The sequence below is a fragment of the Mycteria americana genome, chromosome 7 (assembly GCF_035582795.1).
Source record: "Mycteria americana isolate JAX WOST 10 ecotype Jacksonville Zoo and Gardens chromosome 7, USCA_MyAme_1.0, whole genome shotgun sequence".
In the NCBI taxonomy this organism is placed as follows: domain Eukaryota; kingdom Metazoa; phylum Chordata; class Aves; order Ciconiiformes; family Ciconiidae; genus Mycteria; species Mycteria americana.
The window spans coordinates 50736146-50761927 of NC_134371.1; the positions used below are offsets into that span (position 1 = coordinate 50736146).

A 25782-nucleotide genomic window follows, 5' to 3' on the forward strand; every position below is an offset into this window, starting at 1 on the left:
AGAATGCTTGAGAGGAAGATGTCAAGAAGTTCTGCCTACTCAGAATTAAAACATGATGCTTTTGAAATAATAAGAGATTCAAAGGATGTTGTTAGTGCAGCCTGTTAATAGAATTTGCATCTTTTGAGTCATAGCAGCAAGTGTTTGATCTTCCAATTTTGATCTTCTGTTCCTGTGTTTGATCTTCCAATTGCTTTGCTAAAAACACACATGGAATGCTATGGTAAAAACTTCTAACTTTGGCTTTCTTTAATTTTCACAATGGATCTTTATACGTTCTGCTCCATGACCTGACAGCCCAGTTGTATTGGAGCAGAAGACACTACAAACTCGACAGTCAGCAAATATATCACTTCTTGAGTCTTCTTGGGATGACTCTGCACCTTTCATTAGTATACTTAAAAGAAAATTGAGAGCACAAGTCTGATTTTCCTGTGGTAAACATTCTGCCATATATGCTAAGTTATATATTCTAATGCTTACACTCCCATTGGAATTAGTTGGGACTAATAGTATAGGGAAGTCCATTTTATCTTATCAGAGTTTTATCACAGAGCCTTGTAATATTTTTATTTCAGTGTAGGAACTTGTGAAATAGTATAATGTTACATGGATATTCCCATTCAGGAGTAAATCAGTCATTGCTATAATGCTGTTTAAAAAAATTGAAAGTGTGAACACACATTTTAATCAAGCTTTTTCATGATGCATTGTTCAACCCAAGTGCTGTATTTGATGTCAGTATACCAGAACTAATAGTCATTACGGTTACAGTGTTCATGTGCACATGGATCCGATTATACTGAACTGTGACTCAGGCATGTCATAATTTAAGTTTGATTAATTCTAATTTAAAAAAACATAACTATGATAACTTTTTCAATAATTCAAAATGAGTAATATAATCTTTAATATATAAATACACATTACATAGTTTTGTGGGACAAAAAATAAACCAAAGCAAGAAGAATAGGAAAAAGATAATGTCATTCCCTAGTGCAACTCTTCTGATTTCCAGAATATTTTCTCCTGTCTTATATTACAGCTACCTAATTGCATTACTTTGCAGCCAAGATGCAGTTTATGTATAGTAATTTATTTGAAGGATTATATTCTGTCAGGATTTTTACATCTATATGATCAGAAATAGTATCTCTTTTATGGAATTTCTAGTATCTTCTGGATTAACATGGAAAAATAAAATTCTGACATACGAAAGCACTCTTCTAATGTTGCAGTAACTAATTCCTGCAGTTTCAGGGGAAAAAAACCCGAAACGACAGAACACGCAAGAGAGAAAGTCTCTTCAAACCTGGTAGTCACTTCTGAAAACTTGGAGAAATTATTTTGTCAACTTTCAATACAATAAGGTTGTGTTCTCTTCTGTTTGGTTTGTCTGTTTGGAATGTGCACCTGTGCTAGTTGGTTCAAGGGGAAAAAACGTTTTCTTTCTTGAGAAAGCCTATATCTGATTTTTAGAGTTTCTTGGAAATAATTAAATGGCCAAAGTTAGAAGCAGCTGAGCTCTTGAAAGTTAGTTTTATTGGCTAGAATAAGAATTCTCACTTTCAAGAGAGAATTCTTATTTTAGCCTGTAAAGCTGCTTGTGTGTAATATTCTTTATTATCTGATGTTGACAATTAAACCGAAATAAAGCACAAGTGGAATTTCCCTCTTACACCTGGTCCATGGGTTATCTTTGTTTAATTAGCTTCACCTTATATTATGTTATGTTTATTTAAAAGAAAAATTGTTCAAATGCGTATCTGTTGCTAGAACCTGTAGCCTGTTTTTGGCCTGTGTCTTGTGGCTGCCATCAGGAAACCCAGAATTTCCAAGCTCTTTTTAACTATTAAAGTTTCACACTTGTGTGGATGAAGAAGGGGGTCAGCCCTGACATCTTTCTTGCTCTTCTTATGGAGGCAAAGAGTACTTGGCTGTATTTGCTATATCAAATGCTTCCTTTTACTCTGCTGATACTCATGGTCTTTTGCAGCTATCTTGACTAGTATCTCTTCCAGGGAAGGACAATAATTCTTGTTACTCTATTCTAGTGGTTTTGGAAGGGTAAGTGGTTCTTCCGCCCCGCCCCAATACTTTCCTAGTTTTCACAGGCAATGCTAGCTCAATTATTTGCATAATTTTAGACTCTCTATAGATCTTAGAAGGCATATTTCATTTCAAATAAATAAGTATTGGAAATGTCAAACTCACTTCAATTTTTCTGTGACCAAGCACATCACAAGTCTGCAGTCCTTATTAGGAAGATTTGTCGTGTACCTACATTTGGGGAAAAATCAGAGAGATGATGAGTCATAGCCTCATGTTGTTATAAGCACAAACTTGAACTTACATTGGATTAACAGAAGAAGTGGTGTCACTTGGAACTACCTGTGCACTTGGATGATTATGGTTCTCCCTGACTGACATTCCAGTTTAACAGACTTGTGGCATTTTCATGCTTTTTGATTAATGCAGCCAAATATCCCTCAGATAAACAACACCTAAAAGCAATGCAGAACTGGCACTATCACAGCAAGTTTGAATGTAGTGATGAAGGCAGCTGTCAAAGACCAATTTTGACATTCTATGCTATTTCAGTTGGATGTCAACAGTACCCACGTAGTCTTGTGTTAAGGTAGTAGTTGTCTCTGTGGGTCTGGTACTGGCTCTGATATGAACATACTTAAATGTTTCCTTGTTGTAAAGATGCAAGGAATTTCTGAGAGTTGTTGAGAGGATGGAATGGAGCAAAGATTTTTGCAAAGAATCTTTTGCAAATATTCCAAAGCAAAAGTAGATTCCAATATTGATACCGTGCTGTCTGTTTCCGAGGCAGTGTGATTGCAAGAGATAGCAGAACAAGTGATTGCTTCTTGGATTGTCTGGCAGCTGACAGCTATACTATTCTGTGTTCCTAAACTTCCTAATAAAAAAATCTAACAGACAGTTTCATAAAAACTAAGAGAGTCTGATTCCAAAAGACGTTTCTCATACAAGGCTTATGTTTTGTTTGAATTTCAGTAGGGCTGCTGTTGTGGTTTAACCCCAGCTGGCAACTCCCCCAGCTGGGATGGGGGAGAGAATCGGAAGAGCAAAAGTGAGAAAACTCATGGGTTGAGATAAAGACAGTTTAATAGGGAAAGCAAAAGTCGTGCATGCAGGCAAAGCAAAAGAAGGAATTAATTCCCTACTTCCCATGGGCAGGCAGGTGTTCAGCCATCTTCAGGAAAGCAGGGCTCCATCACACCTAATGGTTACTTGGGAAGACAAACGCCATCACTCTGAACATCCCCCCCTTCCTTCCTTCTTCCCCAGCTTTATATACTGAGCATGATATCATATGGTGTGGAATATCCCTGTGGTCGGTTGGGCTCAGCTGTCCCAGCTGTGTCCCCTCCCAACTTCTTGTGCACCTGGCAGAGCATGGGAAGCTGAAAAGTCCTTGATTTAGTATAAGCACTACTTAGCAACAACTAAAACATCTCTGTATTATCAACACTGTTTTCAGCATGAATCCCAAACATAGCCCTATACCAGCTACTATAAAGAAAATTAACTCTATCCCAGCCAAAACCAGCACAGCTGCGTATATACTATCCTTTATTGGTAAGCCAATCCACATACCAGGGAAAGAGGAAGAAGGAGGAGCATAAGACAAATTCTGAAGGTTTTTGCTCCAGTTGGGGTTTTGAGTTGAAATTAGTGCTTTTACAAGACACACAAAAATCCATTGCATAGTCATGCGTGCTGCTGCATGTATTCTTCAGTACTTAGTACAGAATAAATGTCAACGAAGACTTTTTCCATGGTTAGGATATTAATAGTGTTTCTTCTTATGTGGATTCTCTGACTAACAAATTTTGAACCTTGTGCCACAGTTGTCCTCTTAGGAAGTTGTCATGGAGGAAGTAATTCCCTCTGCTGCCTCTAGCCAGTTATTTTTTTTTTTGAAATTGTGAGAAAGAAATATATTTTTGATACGCCACTGTCAAACAGGTCATTAGTTTCAAAGTTGTTTTGTGGGGAGAGAAATAATGCAAGTGATATGATAGTTTCAACATTGTGTTCTTGGAGAATTAGGCTAATAAAGATGTGATCTTCACAATCAGTTTAAAGCATGATGAAAGAAAGAAAAAAGGTACTCTATTCTCGATACTGGTAATTCCTCTGTTGCCTGCAAAGTAATGGGAAAAAAACCCCCAGCTGGTATTCCTGTTGAAACAAACAGGCTTTGCAACAAAATTAAGTGAAATTCAGTTTAATAACAGCTCTGGTGTGAAATTGTAAACTGTTAAGAGGCCAGAAATAGGATACAAATTTGCATCACGTTGGCATTGTTGGTTGGTCTCTTCATGATGCTTTGAAAGAATTTAATACAAATTTCAGGATGGATAATCTAACACAGTAGTAAAATCAAAGCTAGACAGAATTTCTTATGAATAAGGTTATTAATTGTTTATGCAGTTTGTGGAGTAACTTGGCTGGTTAAAGCCCTTAGTGTTTCATGTGTGTCCAACTCAGACTTTTTAGTAAAGATACTTGGCTGATAAAAGCATGTGTATGAGAAATTTAGCATTTGCTAGAAAGAAAGATGAGTTAATTTTGTCCTTGCCCTGTATGTGTAGTATGGGACTTTTCAAAGAGTAGAGCTTTGGATATTTTAGCAGAAACTGTATGGTCACACATTTGCACTAAATCGCTATCTTCCCTCTGCTGAGCCTTCCCCTAGGAAGTGTTGAAGCGCACCATCTGCCAGAAATGATCACTCTTAAGTTTTCATGCTAATTAAAGCCTTCAAACAAAGTTGATATTAATTTACACTGGCTGTTTCCCGTTATACAGGATTTTTGTGAATATATTCCTGTTTACTGGCTGTCTTTCCACTATTTCATCTGTTCGCACTGGCAAAGATGATTTTTTTGTTCAAATTCCATTCTTCATCTATACTGACATTTCAAAAATAGAGTCACTGATAAACAGTAGGGCTGTACTGTTGAAACTGGCTTGGAATCAAAATACTTTCTACATTTCTCTAAATTTTGTATAATGCCCTGGATGCTTTGTTGTATTGCTGTTCATGAGAGGTTCTGACCTACCAGCTGGTCAGAATTAGATTTCCCCCCCGCCCTGTTGTCAAAGCTTTACGTTTAACTGTCTATATGTTTAGAAGCATAGAGTTGTAATTACTGAGCTATAATTTCAATCTTTTCTCCTTTTCTCCTGTCTTGATTCTGTGTTTTCAAGCCCTGTAAGTTCCCGGCTACACTGAAAGTCCTGAATGCGCTTGTAGCTACAACACTACTCTTTTTATTGATGTGGCTACAGACTATTCCTTTTTGTAGGTAGGTAAGGCATAACAGCTTCTTTTTACTCTACCAAAATCTCAGACATGAACTGTTCATATCTAACATATTTTTTTAACATGGTTTAGGCAAAATTAGGAAAAAAAGAAAATTGAATCGGGGGGGCAGGTTGTGATTAGCTTGATTCTTTCACTGAGGAAATGGGCAAACCAGTAGCTCTAACGTCTTCTGATACTCACTGAACCCTGTTGCAAAAGATCAAAATGTGGCAAATAACCTGTAAAGTAAAATGTATTTTATAGATTAGTCCTAAGTATCTGCCTACAGACACTAAGAATACACTTAGTTTCTGTAGTTCTGAAAGTATGATCAGTGTATATTTAGCTAGACTTCAGACTCTTGTTTGAGTACTAGTCAGCAGACTTTTTTTTTCCTCTTGTTTTTCTGTGTCAGCTTTTTTCCCCATTTTTTTCAGATAAAGTGCTATCATCTGGCATTGGACTTTCTATTGCTGCAGCAGAGAGTTATTCTAGAGTAGATTAGTTTATCTGGTCATTTAGGATGTTCTGTGCTCTTCAGCATTTCTGATCTTCAAGGCTCTGCATGTTTAGCTGGGTGAGACTCGCATACTTGTCTCATCATTTATAACTGTCCAGGAAAAAAATAAAAATATGTTCAATTTTAAACTTGAGTAGTACCACTGACATTAATAAGGGTAACTTCATCCGCATAAAGTTAAGCAGGCTCACTGTCCTCTCCAGGACCTTGTCCTTGGAGGGCAGTACATTTGGAAGTTAGCAAGGTGTTAGTCTTGAGGTGTAAAGCCATTAATGGCTGGATTCTGGGTTCCTGAAACTTTTCCTTTCCTCTTAGTGATATTACCGCAATAGGTGAGACCTGCTGAAGTCCTTGAATTGATGGGTGATTTATAAGGGAAAAAGCTGGCAAGGCAGTACTTGGTGAGGAGCACGCTCTTCAGGGATTTGCTTCTTCCTTGTCAGAATTTGCAGCCTGTTTTGCTTCTGCAGATGCTGCAAGTTCTGTTTTTCTTTGGGTTCTGAGAATGTGGTGGGTCGGGTATTTAGATGGCATTTATTTTGTTCTAACTAGTGATTTTTAAAATGTTATTTGTTGAATAATTTTAGTTTGAATATGTTTTACTTTTTTCTATAAATACTGTGTATGCACTTACAACACATGGTTAGGTGGACTTTGAAAATTAAAATAAAATTTTATCAAGTTAAGATTTGAATATGTCATGTAAAATGAGTATTTTACATACTTCCTGTGTGGCAAAAAGTAAATAATACTGTTTCTTGGGTTTATAGAATGCAGTGTAGTTCTTCAGGTATGAAGATATTTGCAAGATTAGCAGGAAGAAGATCAATACCTTTGGTTCTCTTCAAATTTTAGGGTAGGGTGGGGAGGAAATTTTTATAAAACCACAGAATTTTTTAAATAAAAATAGTTATGGTTTTGGTATAATGCCTGAAACTTCCTCTTAGTTTGAGTTTTGTTTTCCAAAAAACCTGAACCAGACTATTTGTGAGTTTGTGGTTGTGTTTTTTAATAGGAGTAAGACAAGTATGGTGAATTTAGGGCTACTGAATATCTCATTGACTTATTCCATGCACACATAAATAGTTTTTCAAAAGGAAGGATTCCTTAGATGTTGCCAAAGCTTCATGCTTTTTGTCTCAGAATTTCCCATTCTTTCTCTTGATCTGTCCTGTTCACATATGTACCTGCAAATCTGACCTCTGCTGTCTCAGAGGTGGAGCAGAGCTACCCACTAAAGCTGGTAGATGTTATTGGTAGAAGGAATGCTCTGTTGTATAAGCAGAGAATAGCTAATGTTCTCTGCTTACATGCAGCATCAGATCCTCTTATCCTTTAAATTTGGGGGTCATTTCTGTTTTGGCTTCTCTGCCTTTCCTTTCCAGTCCCTCTGTCCATTGTTGGGGCCAGATTCTTCTGTTGTGAAGTTCTACTCAACCCAGTTCACCCCTTTGTTCCCATTTGATGCTCACACCTGCTCTCTTTGCTTGCTTGACAGAGACCTGAAGAACCAAAGCTTCACTTCTTGCTTTTTATGGGGATTTTGGAAACCTGGCTACAGGCAACAATTATAAAAAGCCTGTCCGTGTGGGATCTTGTGGGAGGGAGATGAGGGGAATGGGACAAAATGTCTCAAAAAGAGAGACCATCTCTCCAGTATTGGAGATTAATTAAACCCCAGTCCTTCAACTTCTGAGCAGAGAAAATGAAGTACCATATGGGATGGGCACAGTTGTATCATTGTTTGAAATTAATTGTGGGATCAGGACCTTATTGCTAGTGAATGACTCGCCAGGTAAACTTGGGCCCAAATTCCTCAAAGCCCAACCAAAATGAGTGTATGTTATTTTTTTAAAAACTTCCTGAAAAATTCTGTCTCTTCAGGCTCTTTCTTCTTTGGGCAGAGGACACTGTATGTAGTGGAAAGTTTCTTGAATTACTCCTTCCATCACACCCAAAGTTTCTCTCCTAGCTCTGCTGTTTCCTGGTCTCTCTTGTAAAGATTCTGGAGAGCCCTATTCACTTGCACCAAGTACTGTATTGCTTCCTCAGCTTGCCTCCTGTCCACGTGTGATAATTTATTTTCCTTCCTGCCCTTTTATGCTTTAAATGAAGATCCACTTTCCATGACTACTGCAGGGCATAACAACAGTATCTTGGTACCTAGGACAAACAACCAACAATCCTGCAGAAAAATGTGAAAGTGATTATTTTCTTTTCAGAAAGAATGAAGACGGGTAGAAAGCACGTAGCAAAAAGGCAACTACAATTTTAAAATACCTTTTTTCTCACCTGCGCTTAGGTGCTTACTTCTAGTAAACACTTTTCTTAATCAGGGCAGCAATCATTTTAGAGGCCTTCTTTTAAAAAACACAATAAATCAGAAGAGATCATGACAATATTGTACTAGGACAACTGTCCTTTTATTTTTAGATTATGATAGACCATTTCTGTATCAAAAGTTTTACCAACTTTATATACGCTGCCAGGCACCTGTTAATCTGTCCTCTTCTGGGTGAAACTACCATTTGTAGCTGTACTTCCTCCTTTCAGCAAGAAGTGTTTGTTAGCAAAAGATACCCTGCATTGCGATTTCTCCCATGCTATGGTCTGATACGTATTTTTAGGATAGGTTGTGAGATACCTGCTGGCCTCTGAAAGTATTGTAGAAGCTACAGTCAGTTCTTCACAACTCCTCTTCTTCCATACCCTTGTTATCCTTAATACCTTAGAACTGCTTTGTTACACTTCACAATTTGTTCTTCTTAAAGGTATTTTCAGTCTTTCTGTTCTGTAGCTGAAAAAAAGTGTAGAGCCAGTGAATTGTTCATGTCTGTTCTGGTAGTAAGATAATTTGACACTTCCACATTTGAAGACTTTCAGCTACTACTGCAGGAACCAGTTCACCCAGCACAGAAACATACAGATGCATGAAATTAAAATGAAGTATCCCTAACATTTGCTAACCAGCTCCAATAAAGGAACAGTACTTCTATGCCCACTCTTTGCCACTTTTATGTGCTAAGGTTGCATGTTCTTGGAGTTGTGTTCTGAGCTTGTTGCAACTCACTGGTGCAAACTTGTCAAAATACAATCTATTTTGATGATGGGAGGTGAGGAGGGGAGATGAGTGATCATCTGTAATACAGGATTATAAATTTCTGTTAGTTAGGAGGAAATCAGTGAAATTGAGTAGAATATCCCCAGTGTAGTTAAATGTCACATAGGGGGATATATTCCTAATGCTCACTCGCAATATCCAATGTAGAGAGGCATTTGATGTAATGGGCTTCTTAAATTGGGCTAAGGGAATAGATAGGGAGGACAGTTCTTCCTCCCACCATCATCTTATTCAGTACTAAAGCAAAGGATTAACTTTCCTACGCTTCAGTCCAAATACGCATTCCTGAAAGACTTATCAGCCAAGTGACAGCCATGTGAATAAACTGTACCTAGATTTACATGAATTTCAGATGAATTGGTGGAGTCTGTGATTCTGCTGAGCATTTGTCACTCTTTTGGGAATGTGCATATTCATTTTGCAAGGTTAAATTATTTTTGAAGACTTGAAACATTTGCGGAGCTAGATTCTGAATAACTACAGCAACTAAAGCGCTTACTGTAAAGAGCTGCCAGTTGAAGGTGTAAGTCGACACGTGACAGCACATATATAGGGAAGTTTGTAGAAACAGAGACTGTTTCGGATAAGCGATAGTCTTGCTGCCCAACCACTGCTTTCACAACATTGTAACGGTCTTGGGAATAGAGAAGAACAGAGTTTTGGCTCTGGGACTCCTAAATGTTAAGGAAAATAAAGGAAAAAGAATGGGGGTGCCCACTCTGAGCTTTTGAACAGGTTGTAGAAACCAGTACTGTATGTGGTGCAGAAGTAGAAGTTGATTTGGAAAAGGTAGAAAAAAACGGGGTAGATTTTCTGCTGTGACAGGTAAAATGGAGCAAGTGGGGAGATGCAGAAGACTGAAGTGGTAAAAGTAAATGGCTGTAACATTATCTCTGCAGGGGCATTCTGAACAAATATGAATGAGTTGAGATTTCATTAAATTCAGAGAAAAGTAATTGTATCTTTTCTTGAGCTTTAATTATTGAAGAGTCCCTACTGTTCTGTGAACTGCAGGTCGTTATGCAGTTAGTCATAGCAGTTTGCACTTGTTTCCACTGGTGTTTGAATGAGTCATGTCCATGGTGGTGTGCAGCTGTAGACAGAAGGGTGGAATGGCCTCAGGAATGTAGTAGGAGTGTGTGTGTGAAGCAGAAGCTGCTGGAGGATAAAATCACTGGGTCTTTTACTCTAGTTTACAGTACAAATAACATCGGTCTGCAGTACATATACTTAAACACAGTATGTCTAGCATGCTCAAACTTGCACCTTCATACTTAAGTAGTAGTGTATTTCTTAAATCTACATAGATGGAGAGATTTCAAAGACACAAATTGAAGAAGGCGTTTGATCCCATCTGGTGTCTTTATAGCATTTCTGTCTGTATAAGCAGCCATGCAACAGCTTGGTACATTTTCAGTTTCTTAGGCTCTCTTTGAGTCTCTATTGTCTTCACCCTGATTTGGTGTTGGTGCTGTTGAGAAGATTGTTCTTCTTGGGGTTGCTCTTTCAATGTAGTAGAAAGGAGATGCTTTTGAAAATGTCCCCAACAAAGGTCACTTTAAAATAAATAAAAAACCATACTTTCATACATCAAGTACTGGCAATGTGGCCTGATGTTTTTCCCACAAGTACATTTATAAAAATGTGGAGTAGCACAAAGCTGCTTCAGGGCCTTTCAGCAGTTTCCATCCCTGTAAGAATGTCTATATGATAGCTGAATGATGGTGAGGATTTGGGCATTTCTGATAATACTGTTGTGTCTATGCTTAAATTTTGTTAAGTTATCACAACTAATTTATAATTGTGACTAATATGTCTGTGAGGATGCTAAAGGCCTGGAGAAAGCAGATGCTTAATATGGCTTAGTCTGTCAGGGTCTGTATGTGGCAGGATTCTTGACAGCAACAATGAAGAGAAGAGGTAATGTACAATTGTTAGTAGAAAGATGGAGGTTTTCATAGAATTCAATAGCTAAAGATTACAGGATATCTGCTTAAAGGTTCTTTATTGAAGCAGTGCTATAGAGAGCTATTGGATGAACCTCAGAGTCTGAAAAAAAAGACTGACTGTTTCCAAGTTACTGAGATTCTGGCTATTCTTCTGCACCCACTGAACCAAATAATTTGTGTTGGGGTTAAACTCCAGGATTTGGTTTTTCTGTTGTAGCATTGATTATAAGTACATAACAATTTTATCAAATGTTTTTAAAGGAGTGACTAGTTACTCAGACTTCAATGTTTTCTTTACCGGATTTTCATATTTGGTTGCTCATTGTCTTCAAATCAATGCAGGATTTGTAGTTGGCAGTATGGTACCATTTAGTTTGTCATACCAGAAGTACGATTCATGTTGCTTATAGGAATTTTTTCTTCCTATTAGCTCATGACTGCTGATGTTGACAACTTCAAAAGGCATTTCTTTTAATTCTTCCCACACATTTGGCTGTCATTTAGAGGTGTTGGGAAGTGGAAGAATAGCATCCAATAACATCTGAATTCCATTCCCTTTTCTCATCTCAGTCAGCTTTAGCTGTATCTTGAAGGAGCCTACATATCCCTGTTTTCTGAGGAGTTATACTGGTTCTCACAGAGTTCAAAGGTATCAGTACTTGCTCATAGACAGTCACTTCCAACCAGCATGATACCAAGCTCTTCATTGTTGCAACAGATTTTGTTTTGGGGGAAGAAGAGGGAAGCAAGGGAGCAGCTCCACATTTTCTGTGGTCTTGTCATTTTCGTCTTATTGTAGGGCTGCTGGAGCTCCATGCCTGACTTTAAAGCTCTGTGTATTTTCTTGGAAATATCAGTAAGAAACCCATAAATGCAAAAAACCCCCATAATTCTAATAAGAATCTTGTAGCTGGCCTGAAAAGAAATTGAGATAGTTTCCAAGGACTAGTAGGGAGAGATTAAAGGGTTATATGTCTACAAGATCAGCCAGCAGAGAGGAAGGTGTTGTCAGATGTCAGTATGGATGCTCTAGAAAGAATGTGTTTCTGGCTAGGACAGCCTCAGAACAGTGAAAGTTAAGACAGATTGTGATGACTAGCTGCTTTCTGTTAGTGATGAATTATTACTGGAGGAGTGTTTATGCTACTACAGTTTCCACACAGACCTTGTGCATGTGGAGGGTCAACAGAGGGCTTACACTACTCAGGAGAACGGCTTAATTACATGTATCAAGTTGGGTGCTTTTTTTTCCTTTTTTCCTTTTTTATTTCCTTTTTCCGTTCTTTTTCCTTTTTCTGTTTTCCTCTCTTTTTTCCCTTTTCCCTTTCCCACCTTCTGTTTCCCCCCTTCTGTTCCCCCCCGTGAGCAAAAAAATGCAGAAAGGGATTTTGTTTTCTTGTGAAATGAGGTGATAGAGTCTGGCAGCAATGCGGATACTCGAAATGGATGTGTGAGTGTGTTTGCATCCCTTTCTTAAATTCTTTTCTGTGACAGAATGAGTATGAAAAGAGCATGAAGTCAATACTGTGTGTCCTACTGCAGCCCTTACCCAACACCTTACCTTGAGGTGTTCTGAAAAGTTCTCTATTCCAGGTGACATCTTTCTGCATTAAATGTGCTTTTTATCTGAATGGAAGTAGGGCTTATCTGATTATTAGGAAGCCAAAATGGGTAATAAAACCCAATCTGTGAACCCACAGTTTTACACAGTAATGGCTGACTTATGTGCAGACTCTAATACATACATGTTGTAGGTAAACAGATACAAATGAATACAGCTGTAAAGTCAAGCTTATTATGAAGATAAACATTAGCATTACTTGAAACATAGTAAAATCTGATGAAAGATGGAGAACTTAGTATTATTGAAACAAACCTTCAGCTGAATTGATTTGAGAGATGGCAGAGCCTGCAAGTACCTTTCATCTGATCTGGTAGTTATCTGAAAGTATTTTTTTTTCTGCAGATCATCTAATACAAGAAATGAGATTGTGGGTTCACCATTTTTATTAAGACTCCTTGAGAGGGAAAATGGAAAGGAAAAGAAGTGCTTTATATTTTTCTTAGGTTCCTGACATTCTAGACTTCCTTCGCGGGGAGCATATGGCATAAAGGAGCACATCATCATTGCTAAGAGAGAGACGAGGTTCAGGAGTTAATTTTGTGATCTAGTTATTTGGTTAGTTCCTAGTTATTTGGGCTAACTGCTTAATCTGTTTTTCTGCATATAATGTGGCAGTATTATGGTGGAATCCAATGACAGGAAAGGGCAGTAGTTAATCTTTACTATTAGTTACTGCACATCAATGAAAGTTACCATTCCTTGAAAATAACTTCAAAAAATTTGCACAAAGATGAAGATGTAGACAACCTGGGAAGATGGGGAGAGAGGGGTTGATCTGGTAGGAGAAAGGTATCTGAGGTGAACAGGGCTACAACATAAACATCTTTATGTATAGCCTGTGCTTGTGGTGAATTGCAGGGTTTCCTACATTTTCTTGTGTAACAGCCTACCAGATTAAATATTACAGTACTTGTGAAGAGATTTGTTAAACCATCTATTTCCTAAAGCCAGACTTTTCGAAGCACTTTTGTCATGTGGCTGATGAAGGAAATGTAGGTCACTTTTTTCCCCTCTCTGTTCTGGTTTTCCTGCTTTATATAGCAGTAAATAGACTGGTTTGTCTTCAAGCTTTTCTACCTCTTTCATTTTTCTTTGGCTTGATCTGTCCTGAAGATCTTTTGTCTTGTACCTGACAGTGGGAACAGTGGAGTCCGTAGTGAGGCTAGTCTGCAGGAGCACAGTTTGTAAATGCAGATCATAACAAAACATGCTCACTGCTGAAGTCAGCAAGTAAACTAGTTGTTAGCCTTATTGCTCAGGTTCGTTCTTTTGGAGTGTGTTGCATATGCAGTGCTGGTAGGCCCTTTTTCCTGAAAGATTCCATGGGCAAGCGAAGAACTAAACTGCAAAGTTTTTCAGAATCATTTGGTACTGGGACAACTTCCCGCAGATCATTTGAATGTGAGAAGAGTTCAGCCATGCTTAATGACTTTGAACTGATTAAGAATGGGATTTTTTTTTTTTCCCAGTCAAATTGCAAAGTGTTGAGAAGGAAAACTTTTTTCTGTTTAGAAACTTCCTTTTGCTTTTTCTTCTGTGCTTCACCCCTGTTTTCTCTGATATGCTTGTACGTATTTTATGTTCATACAGTTACCAAGCTGCCCCTTCTTAGTAAATTGGCTAGGAAAGAGTTTCAAATGGTCCAAATTCTATTTCCATTGAATTTGGCAGCATTGTTGTTGTTATTTTTTTTAAACTAAGCTGGGAATGGAACTTGACCCTTGATAAATATTGGGATAATGTGAAACAGTAATGCACGATACAGCCTGAACAGCTGAGCACCATCATTTATGGGCAGGGCTAAGAAGTGGGAGGCTCTGTTTTGCTTCTGTATGGGTATTCTGGATTAAAAGCTGTTAGGGAACCAGACTAAAAATAATAATATAAAATAATAACTTAGTTTCAGGTGATATACAATTACATTCAAAACAACACAGGGAATTTAGAGACTGTATTCTGGGTTGGTTGATTCCACTGTAACGCAATTTTTACATATCTGAAGCTGCTTATTAGGTTTCCAGTGTTACATCATCGTAACAACTTCCATCAAACAGGACTCTGTTTCTAAATTTATGGGACATACGTTGTCCATGTGGCAAACTTGATTGCTGTAATAAGCTCCTGATCCCTCTGTAAGTTTGCAAGGTTTTCATTGTGCTTGTTAGATGTTTTTATTTAAGGCAGCACCATGTATGTCATCCCAGGTTCTGTAGAAAGCATCCAATCATGTACTGCAAACTTTGGTAACCTGCTAGTTCTCAAACAAAAACCTTTGAAAAGATATGTTTATTTTAATTTCTATTTATGGAAAGAGTTGTAATTGGTCACAGGGCTCTTCACTTAGGCTTCTGTGCCCTTTGCCATCTGTATGCATAGAAAACCTGCAAAGAGATCTTTACTTTTTAAAATAGGGCAATGACTTGATTATCTGGCTTTCAAATAATTGTAATGATGAAATGATGATAATTTTTAGAAATTTTTAAAAGAGTGCAAGAACCATAGTTATTTTTCCAAATGTAAAGTAAAACATTCTACTATTGCAAATCTATGAATTCTTTGCTTTGTTTTTATGAAAAGTGAATGTTTTACTTTCTGTTTTCTTGTGTTAGCAATGCCCTCTCAATGCTATCAGTAGCAGTAGCTTAAATGGGAAAACATACAAGCAAAGAAGTAAATTTAGAAGCCATTGGGAGAGCTCTCTTTTAAATTTATTTCAAATGTTTTAGGTGGTATATAAGTACTTTCAGCCATCTGTTGAAATTTCAAGATTGTTTTTGCTCTGCTTAAAACTGTACAATTAACTTTATTTCCCAAATTAATTACTAGTGGCTCCACTACCTGACTTTCTAGAAGAAATCAGTGATTTATATATTTGTTAAAAGTTAGATAGCATAGGCCGTCTAGCTATAACACACAGTTTTTAATGAGGATTTTAACACGATCTGGTAGCCTGTTGCTCTTGTGAATGTCTCTCTTCAGTATGAGATTATATTTCGACTCACCATTTGTTTTTTTGTTTGTTTGTTTTTGTGTCCCTTCTTCCTCCCTCCTCGCCCCATTTTCTTACAGAGATCAGAATATTCTGGATCCTACTTTGGAATACGTTAAGGTAAGGTACCATTTCTTACCCTCAAAATATTTTGTTTGGTATATAACCAGCACTGCCAGAGGATTTCCAGTCATTTGTAGTTAAATAGTGCTTCTGTCTATCTTTTGCTACAGAAAAATTCGTTCTATATGTCAGACTATTTTCTGCCTGCTTCAGTGAAATACTTGTGGGCACTGTGCTTTGGGGGTAGGTTGCATTTTTATATTGGGGCCTCTTTTCAGTTACATGGTGACTACTTATGGTCTTGTCTTTGTTAACAGATTAAAAGAACCCATATTTCTTGATTATGGTTTTCTGGGGAAGTAAAGGAACACATCTGAACAGATCATAAAAATGTCAGATTTAGGTTTATGGTTTTAGCAATATACTTAATAACATCACAGTTAAAAATTCACTTCTGGTCCAAAAAGTAACTGAAATCCTGGCAAAATTGTAAATTCTGTTTTCCTTTTGTATAAGATCAGAGTGCTGAAAAATGTATAAATGTGTATTTTGTTAGAGTAAATAAAACATAGTCTGGAGCATTCATAAATTTTATTCAAAAATCAATCCTGGATTGGCAATATGGAAACTTCGGAAGAAACCTTAGGGATGTGATTCTGTACTGAGAGTCTCTTGCAGTGCTGTAATTTCCACTGAATTAGTACCTTTCAACATGTTTCATTTAAGTGAATATTATTTCTCAGAACCTTGAAAGAATCTGGCTTCTATGTCCTGTCTCTCAACAATGGGCTTCCTTAATTGTTGGGCTTTGTTCCCTGTCTTTTAGAAGACCGTAATCTTCTGAAAAGTGTCTGATAAACACAGGTTATCCTTGAACATAGGATATTTCTGTAGCTCTTCTTGTGGACAGCCTGAATTTCTCAGACACCTGAATTTCTGCTTCAGGTTAGAGTTTGGGTGAGGAAGAGACTGAGGAGAGGCAGTTAACTGGGTTCTGCTGCTAGAATTCCCTCTGTGGGTGTTCATAGTTGATGGAAATGGAGAGGTGCCCAGGTTAGGGTTCAGGCTGATCGAAGAAGTAAACTAGGAGAATGTAATGCAGTGTTGAGAGGGGGCTGCCAAAGGAAACTGCCGAGAATTAATTTGCCTGAAAGTGAGGTCCTGTGCTGCACTCTCTGCCTAGGGCTGGGGTGGAGGTTTGGAAGAAGAGAAGGAGAAGAGCAGAACATGAAGGTCCATGGAAAAGGGGCTGCCAAAGGACTCTTGAGGACTGCTGCTGGAATTCCACTCTAAACAGTTAGCTTAGTGTTGCAAGGTCCCTGGCCTCAATCCCAGCCTGAAGTTGGGATATGGTAAAGTACCAGAGACAGAGAAGGCCAAGAGCCTTCTGAAGAGTACTGCAGAAGAGGGGATGCCAAAGGCAACAAAGTGGTGGACATGTTAATTGCTCTATTTAATTTACTGTGTATCTTGCTCTATGCTGTGCAGAGTATGTTGTTACAGTTTTAATAATATGGCCAAGTAGAAGGCAGAGGTTTCATGTGCCAGTTCATCAATATGTGTGTCTCGTCTTGTTGCAGCAAGTTCTATATTATAAATGCGGTTTCTGATCTTTTCAACTTTTCTAGTAGAAGCTTGTCTTGGACTCTTGTCAATAGCAGTGGTGCTAAGCTTAGTTATTAAAACTTTGATGTTGGGGAGGAAAGCCTGGGGAAAAGAGACTTATGAGGGAGAATACAAGGGTTACCATCCCCTTCTTTTCTCCTTCCTCTTTCAGTTTTTCCTGTCTATATCCCTACCTTTAGTGAACTGTGAGTCTGGTCCCCAGTTCAATGGTATTATAACAGGAATTCTAGACAAGAAATCTTAAACTAAAACTTTGAAAAATATGCAGAAATTGCTTTCTAATAAATATAGCCCCCTCCAACATTTTTTGGCTGTAGAAGTCCGGGTTACTAACAAAACTGATTCCAGAAATGTATTCTTACACAAAAAATGATCATTAACGCCAAATAAAGGAGGACTCTCATCAATAATTTTTTACCAGTTTACTATGACTGTAAAAGATGTACCTGAATTCATAACAACAGGATCTTGGAACCCGCTTTGTTGGCTTAAGTTTCAGCAAGTATGTGTTCATTGTCTTCTGTAACTTACCTTATGGTAACTGTTGTATTAATGTTTATAAATTTTCCAGCTCCTTGAATAAATTATGATGGCAGTGTTAAGTCACGTATAAACTGCAGAACACTGACCTACTCAAGTTACAAAGCTGAAAGAATAGATTTCTGTAGCATCTCACTATGCTTGCACCAACATTGCCATTTCCACAAGTCTATTTGACATATAATGTGGGCATATTTAGTTTGAGCAAGCAGGGTGGGTGCCAGTTGGGTAGGCTTTGACAGATGTTGCTTAAGTGGTGAAAAAATACCTTTAAATGAAGAAGAGATAGTAAGAGAAGAGGGAGAAACCAACAAGAGCACTTTTGGGAATCCTATCTTGCCAATTCAGGATACCAAAGTTCTGAGAGACAGATTAATATTTCTGATGCACAGGAAAACATAGTTAGTATTGTCTCGAGGCAGAGAAGTGTTGATTGACTGACTGAAAACACATATAAACTGGAGTATTAAGCATGTGTGATATATCAAGCATACATCAAAACTAACACTAGAACAAGCTAGTTGTACACAAAGCCTTGATACTGATTCTTGGTTCTCTCATCTTGCTGTTCAGACTGTAAAGAGAAGAGAGACTTTGGATTAGTTTGCCTTGTAAAAAAATTGCATGATCTTGAAAGTAGTACATTGCACAAATTTAAGTTGTATTAGGGTAGTTTGACTGCTGGTGATTCTAACCAAGAGTTACAGTCCCAAGCAAAGTGTACTATGCCAGGGCCCTGAGGGCACTAATTGGCCTTAAGTGTCCTGACCAGCCTCACTTAGGACCTCCACCCACACCCACTGAGCAAGGGCTCCATTTAAGCTCAGACTGGGGCCTTCAGGCCCTGCCTGAGCTGTGTCTTAGGTGTGCCTGCCCCTAGCCCTGTTCCTGAAGTGCTGTGTGGGAAGCCCTGGATGGACCTTGGACCTGGGCTGTTACCATGTCTTGCCTGAGGCTCACTGGACTGTGGTAGGATCTGTTGGTGTCAGCACCCTGCTCAGCTTGCTTGCATCTTGGTGCTGTGGGACTGCACCTTGTTGGTGAGCACATTGCCCACCCTGTGCTCCCGGATTGCCTTTCCCTAGGGAGCAGCCCCACTCTTGCTGCTCCCTCACATGCTAATTGTAGCTGGCTGTTTTGAAAGATCCAGTATGATCAAATATGTGCCATCCTCGTAGCTGATCCACTTTATCAGGCTGCACAGGCATACCTAGTCTCCTTCAACTCCAAGACAAGCAGCTAGTTTTAAACTAGCTAGATTTAAAAAGTAATTTTAAAAAGGGAAGCTGGGCACAGAGCTGATCCTGCAGCTTCATAGTTGCAAATTAGCATTGTTTCTGCAGTGATGCAAGCATGCTACTTGAGTTTCTTGTGAGTCCCATAAGAAAGATAATTAATACTTGTTCAGAATGTGCCCCTGCTGGGGAGTGATCAACATCTCTTCGGAATTGGAGTCTATTGTAAATAGAATGTGGAGAATTCATTCAAGTATGAGGAAAAGTAAGATGTTTTTTTTTTTGATTGTGTGCTCTGTTTCACAGTGAAGAGTATCATAGTGTTTATTGTGGCAGTAGTGACTACAAGCAGGCGTTGCTCTATAGGACAGATGGTAAACTTAGAATCTGACTGTATCAATTTGCTTTTTGTACAAACCTTTCCTTGCTAGAATCTGGTGACTAAAAGTAAAATAAATAGTTCCTTGTATTTAGAAATACTCTGGACAGAGGAAAGGCAAAACAAATTGTTTTTTCTCCTGTTTTATTCTGTTCAAGATACAAGACAGAAAGCACTGATTATAAAATTAATCCTCTGAAGGCTTTTTTTTAGAGAATGCTCTGTATAGATGTACTACGGTTTCTAATACTTGAATCGAAATTACAGCTCACAAATGGCAGTTTCCTGCATCTTGAATATTGATGTATTAGTTCATTCAGTATATAAAGAGAGCTAATTATGCAAAGCAAGTTCTAAGGAAAAAAAAAAAAAGTACTGATTTGCTGGAGTCTGACTACTGAAGTGTCCATATGGCTTCAACCCTTCCTTTGTCTCCATAGCATTGCTGAAACCATGGTCACAGTTAAATGGCTCTTTCAAAAACCCTTTTATGGTAGAAGAGAAAACAGGCCAGACTGCTTTGAGTCAGGCTGCTAACCAAGTCATGAAAGAGATTTACGGACACAATAGCACGTTGTACATTCTGTGAGATTTTTACAAGTTTTATGAGCCAAATAATAGATCCATTGGTAGTCTCAGCAGGTTCTTCCCACACCCTGAGTCTGCACATCCACAGAACAGACTCCTGCAGGGGAGAAAGGATCAAGTGACAGCAGCTTTGAGTGTGTCAGAGAACTTCGTGTGAGTCATTTTGATCAAATTAATGTGAACTAAAGATAGCTTTGTGTCCCATTCCTATTCACTATAAATACTTTAGGATCTTTTAATAGAAGTCTGTGCTGTAATCATTAAGGCTGCATCAGGGTGGAAAGAAAGAAAAACAGATTTCTCTCCTCCTTTCATGGAAACCTTTCAAGCATTTCCTGTGGAAATAGTGCTAATAATTACAGAAATACTTATCAGCGATGAGTTGATAAGTATTATTATGGCCTGCCGTTTTGGAGTTGTGTTTTAATCCATTAGTGGAAAAATTACAAAATTTGTGACTGATTGTCTACTCAGCATGGTCATAAGGGAAGTTTATATTTAGATTCAGACTTGAAAAAAACTGTCACTGGTCTAAGGAAGTTACAGCTGCAGGACATTATTCACTTGTGAAGTTCTCCTGAAGGATTCTTGTTTGTCTTAGCCCCATAGTGTTCATTTTTTCCCTATTTTTACTCCTTGATTTTGTTAGAAAGCAAACTGTCACAGAAATTATTGCCATTTATGGCGGCTTTTGTGAGTGCAACTGAAAATAAAATTTTGAGGACATTCTGATGTCTTGGTTGTTCTCTCTAGCTTTGCAAGATAGGACAGTATTTTGTGGGTTTAATTCAACTTTGATCAGGTGATGAGGTCTATTGATGCACAGTTTGTATAGTTAATTGCACAAAATCATAATATTGTGGATGCCAGTCACATATATGTGTGGGTGTTTGTCTCTCATCATTCTAATGGCTGTGCCAAGAAGATAACATGGTAAGGATACTATCAGAAGTTTGTATGTGTGTACGTATGTTTGGGAAAGTTTAGAAAAAAATCTGTGTCAGCATGACAAGTAGTCACAGTTTGGGAAAGAATTCTTCCTGATGACATTAAAATTTCATTGCAAGGAGCCTTTTTTAGACCTGGGAATATATTAGAGAAATCCCCACCCCACTGGAAAAGTTGCCAGCTACAGTGTATACCTGTTCATGAGCTGCTGCGTATCGCTCTCCTGTGCAGACTTGCCTGTTGAGATGTGAGTTGTGACTTGTGAGCAGAAAGTTTGTTGGGTTTCTGTGTTGTCTCACAGCATTATACATTACGTATCTGAGTTTGGAGGAATGCCTGACACTAAGGCACCAGAAGATGAGGAGGTTCTTTTTGAATCTGTAGCTCTTTTTTTTTTTTTATTTTTTCCTTTTTCCAACTGCAGCAAGGGCAACAGCATCACAGAAGGTGTAATTATCAGATGGAATGTATTTTGTTGAGGAGAAAAGGTGTATGCCCATACAGCTGACTTTGACTTTACACATCTCTGTCATTACAGATTTGACATGCATCTCAAAGATCATTATTGGTGTCAGTGATGTTTCAGTCAGAGATATTTACCTTTTTTCCCATGTTTCTTTTACTTAAAGCTTCACAAACATCACTCCACAGCAGTTCCCTTTTGTATACAAGCTGTATAATTCAGAAAGATAAGCTCCTGTTAGAGGTAGTGTAATGTTAAATACATATATTTATCTGTCTCACAACGAAAACTCAGTTTTGATGCTTGGTGGGTAGTTGCTAGTTATACACTGCCCTCTGCTGGAAAAAAACCACTATAAGTGTATGGTTTTTTAATCAAGTCATGGCTATTAAAATCACATTCTTCATAATAATTTCATTGTAACTTTTGTAGTAATAAAAAGTCTGTAGCCTGACTGTTGGAAGTTGGTTGCTTTTTTCTGCAGAGGCACAGAATGGGGGGTAAAGATTTCCTCCCCACCACCACCGTTAAGTTATAGAAGTAGGTCCTAGGGGGAACTTGAGAAATTTCTTTGTTGGGGTGTAACTGAGACTGTTAGAATTGATGTTCTGATTTGTTCAAAACCTCCAGCAAAAGAGATTCCATAGCCTCCCAAGATAATCTGTTCTACCTCCCAAACTAGATTAGTCTAATGTCTTTTCATTATTACTGTGGAAAAGTTTTTCCTAAAATGTGATGTAAATCATCTTTTTTGCACATACAGGTGATTTATTTTTTTTAAATGTCCATCTGTCTTCTTTTTGTTGCCTAGATTTAATTTTCTGGTGGAATAATTTTGACTGTTGCAATAAGTTGGACAAATAATCTTGTCTTGTACTTTTAATCCTGTTCTGGTAGTAGTCATGTTTCAGGTCGTAGAATTTTTTCCTCAGCCTTATACCAGGCTTGTTTCTTACAACACGTGCCCTTTCTCTACTTAGAAGGGGCAACTGTTTCTTTAAGTATGTATCATAGTTATTCCTAAAAGCTTTCAGCAGCCCAGGAAAATTTCAAAAAAGACTTAAGGAGTTACATATGTAGTTGAAATTCAGCAGCTCTCAAGTAGTTAATTCCCCTAAAACCATGATGAGAATCTTGCCCTGTTTATTTGGAGTTAATGAAAACTTGTTTTATTTGATAGAATGCAGTTATCCGTAATTAGTGATGGAGTCTTATGCCCAAGTTTCAGTATTTTCTCATGTTGAATTTTGTTTGACCAACAGGGTAGTCTCTGAAAAGATGGTTGAGTCAGCAGGTCTGTAATCTTTTGGGTGCAAAGTGATGAATAAAATCTAAGCTGGTGTTTGCAGTAAATATGCAGGAAGTATGATTCTACAGCTCTGCAAGACAATGCACAGTAGACTGAAAAGTCTACTGTCCTAGTTCATGTTTTCCTAGTAGAGAGATTCCCAAGTTAGCCTGTTACTCCTGTTACTGTTTGAGGCTTTTTGTTCTTTCCCAGCCCCCAATTCCTGAATGACCTGATTAGCTCTAAGATCTGGGTTTTTTGGTGGGGTTTTTTTTTGGTTGGCTGGGGTTTGGTTTTTTTGTTTGTTTGGGGTTTTTTTAGCATACTGTGAGGAGGGATTTTTTTCTTTGTGAATCATAATCCTCATATGAATTCAGTCAAGTGGATAGTGGCTTTCTAATTATTCTGACCTTTATTGTGAAGTCTTTTAGCAGTGGTTCTTGCATTCCCTTCTTCTCATGCTGAAATAGAGTTTAGGGTATTTTGCTTATGGAGCATCTTTTGTAATGCTGAGTATGCTTTGGTAAATCTAAAATGCTGATAATTGTTAGAGCAGCGTGCATTCTCTCTAGTGCCTGCTCAGGGGTTAATCTTACATCTGTCCTATCATGAATTTGACCCTGTTAGTGTCTGTATTCTACTTCTTGTATTATTCTTCATTAACTCTTAAATTATGTCTGATCTGGAGTCATCGAAAGCTACTACATGCACTGAGATTGCACTAAGCTTTGAGTTGAAAACTGTCTATAAAATTACTTTGCGCTAATTTCCTTGGCACCAGTAGGCACTGGTGGCAGTAGCTACTTAGTTGATCTTTTCAATACCTTTGTTAGATGATCAGTAACTACTATCAAGCCTCATTCACAGATGAGAAACATAAGCTGGAAAGGTCTGAACCTGAAACACAGGATAGAAGTTTTGAGGTACAAATAAATCTTCTTATTATTTTGTCTCTAGTGATCTTGCGACACTTGGATTTAAATGAATTACCCTTCTTCACCAAACTATTAATGCCTGTGGCTCTCAAATGCTGACAGTTTTATATGTTGCTATTGATAATATCCCCAAGTCAAAATCACAGTGTCAGTGAAAGGAAATACTAGTAAATGGTGACATGCATTTACTTTTCAAAGAAAGGAGAGAAAAAGGGTGGTATTTACTTTTTAAACATTATCTGCTTCACCTTGATGGTCCTTTTTTTGGTCCTTTTGTGGTCCTTTTTTGTTGCAAACAGTTATTGTATCTTCTATCAGATACTGTGATTATTGAAGTGACTGATCATTTCTGACAAACGGTGCTTTCGTGTACTGAATTAAGCCAAGGTGTAATCCTGGACCCAATCTATTGCATTGCAGTAGGCACTGTATTGCCTCATTTGCCAGAAAAGAACATGCCATTTCCCACAAAAGTGGTATCTATGGGGAAGAAAGAAAGGTGCTGAATTATAATATTGTCATGCCTATTTTTTTCTACCTCATCTGTATTGAACATTTTATCTATCTTGGTAAAAGCAACCCCATGCATAATGAAAAGGATCTGAAGATTTGAGTGGAGACTAAGCAGTAAAGTGCATAAAACTTAATCTGCTTGTAAAGTGAGTTTGGGGTTTTTTCCGTTTTCAATTTCTGTGCACGTACTTGTGTCAATTGACACAATGAGAAGAAAAAGGTATCTTTCTGTCTGTGTGATGGCATCAGCTGGAATTCTTACAGCTTACAGTAGGCTTTTATATACATATATGAATGGGTGTGTATATATACAAAAGGTATGAGTGCCACACAGAATTTTACTCCTTTTCATGTGAGATATTTAAACTGTTCATAACAGCAGAGATCTGACTACAGTCTGCCATCTTTTGTGTTGATCTTTTCTTAACTGTTGCTGAGCTGTCTCTTGTGTGGAATACTTATTTTTCTATTCATTTTGGGCTTTCAGTATTGTTCCACAGGAGCTATGCATTAAAGATGATAGTTACTGATGTTGTTGGATCCTTTTCATAATTTTGAAGATGGACTAATAGCAAAAGCAGACTGGGACATGAAAATATTTATATTTAACTCCTTCATAGCAATGCATTACTGAAGTTGATTTTTAAATGTATATAAGCATATGAACCACAAGGGGGAGTGAGTATATAGCTCGTGGAAGGCGGATTGTGAATAAGCATTTCGGGTACTCTTACTGATAAAGTCTATGGAGGTAAGGCTCCTAATCTCTTGGGGCTGTGTTTATAGATAATAATTAGAGTAAGACTGGTACATCGTGTGTCTGTACCTCTTGCCTTTTTTTGGAGACATACTGTTTTGATACTGTTTAGCAGAAGGAACGTTAGTACATTTCAGTTGGGATGCCATCTATTAACGTGTGCTGTCAAAGGAGCACGTTTGTCTGAGATTTTTGTATGTTGGATAGTATTAGGAACTAAGCGCCTAGACAAATGAGGGAGCATAACGTTATGTTGGCTATCTAGAATACCCCAGAGGTCGTTTGCCTCCATGCCCTCAAATCCTTCTGTTAGTAAAATGTTGAAAGGGAGGTATATGAGCTGAGGTGAGCTTGCTGCTTTGCTTCATCAAAGTGTATTGTGCAAAAATGTGCGAGGGAGACGGGCCTCTTCAAACTCATACATGCTGGTAAAGACTTTTGAAAAACTGAGCTGTGACAGAGCCCAAGTGACTTCTGAATTTTATTTTCATGTGCTACACATCCAAAATCTCCGTTTGTATAGAACAAAAGCATTTTAGGATATTCAGGAGTTTTGGATAAATAGCTGATGTTGAAATGCCTCCACTTACCCTGGTGAAGTAACAGAATTTTTTCATCTTTGAATTATATTTGGAATTGGTGTAAATCTCAGACAAACACACACTTTACTTTGACAGGACTGGGGAGGCTTTCAAAAACAGAAATCTGAAGTTAGCAAATGTGTTAATGGCTTCTTTTTATATGTGAGACGGCTCTTGTACGCTGTCCAGCAAAGCTAAAGCTAGACTAATGACAGCTAGGTCAGCAGCAGGAAAAAGAAGAAAATATGAGCCGTAAGTTGTGAACTAATTCTGAACAAAAGGAAATTCATGCCTTTTCGTATTTTCTTTCTTTTTTTTT

At 37.9% G+C, this 25782-nt stretch overlaps 1 protein-coding gene across 4 annotated transcripts in view; it reads left to right on the forward strand.

The window, feature by feature from the left end:
* Window positions 1–25782, forward strand: part of BCAR3 (BCAR3 adaptor protein, NSP family member) — an 80070-nt gene that overhangs the window by 23816 nt on the left and 30472 nt on the right. For 3 of the 4 annotated variants that reach the window (XM_075508342.1, XM_075508339.1, XM_075508341.1), the window contains exon 3: window positions 15628–15667. The exons of the other annotated variant lie outside the window; for it this stretch is intronic. In XM_075508342.1, coding sequence (XP_075364457.1) covers window positions 15628–15667 — 40 coding nt within the window. The remainder of the gene's footprint in view (window positions 1–15627; window positions 15668–25782) is intronic. 4 annotated transcript variants of the gene reach the window in all.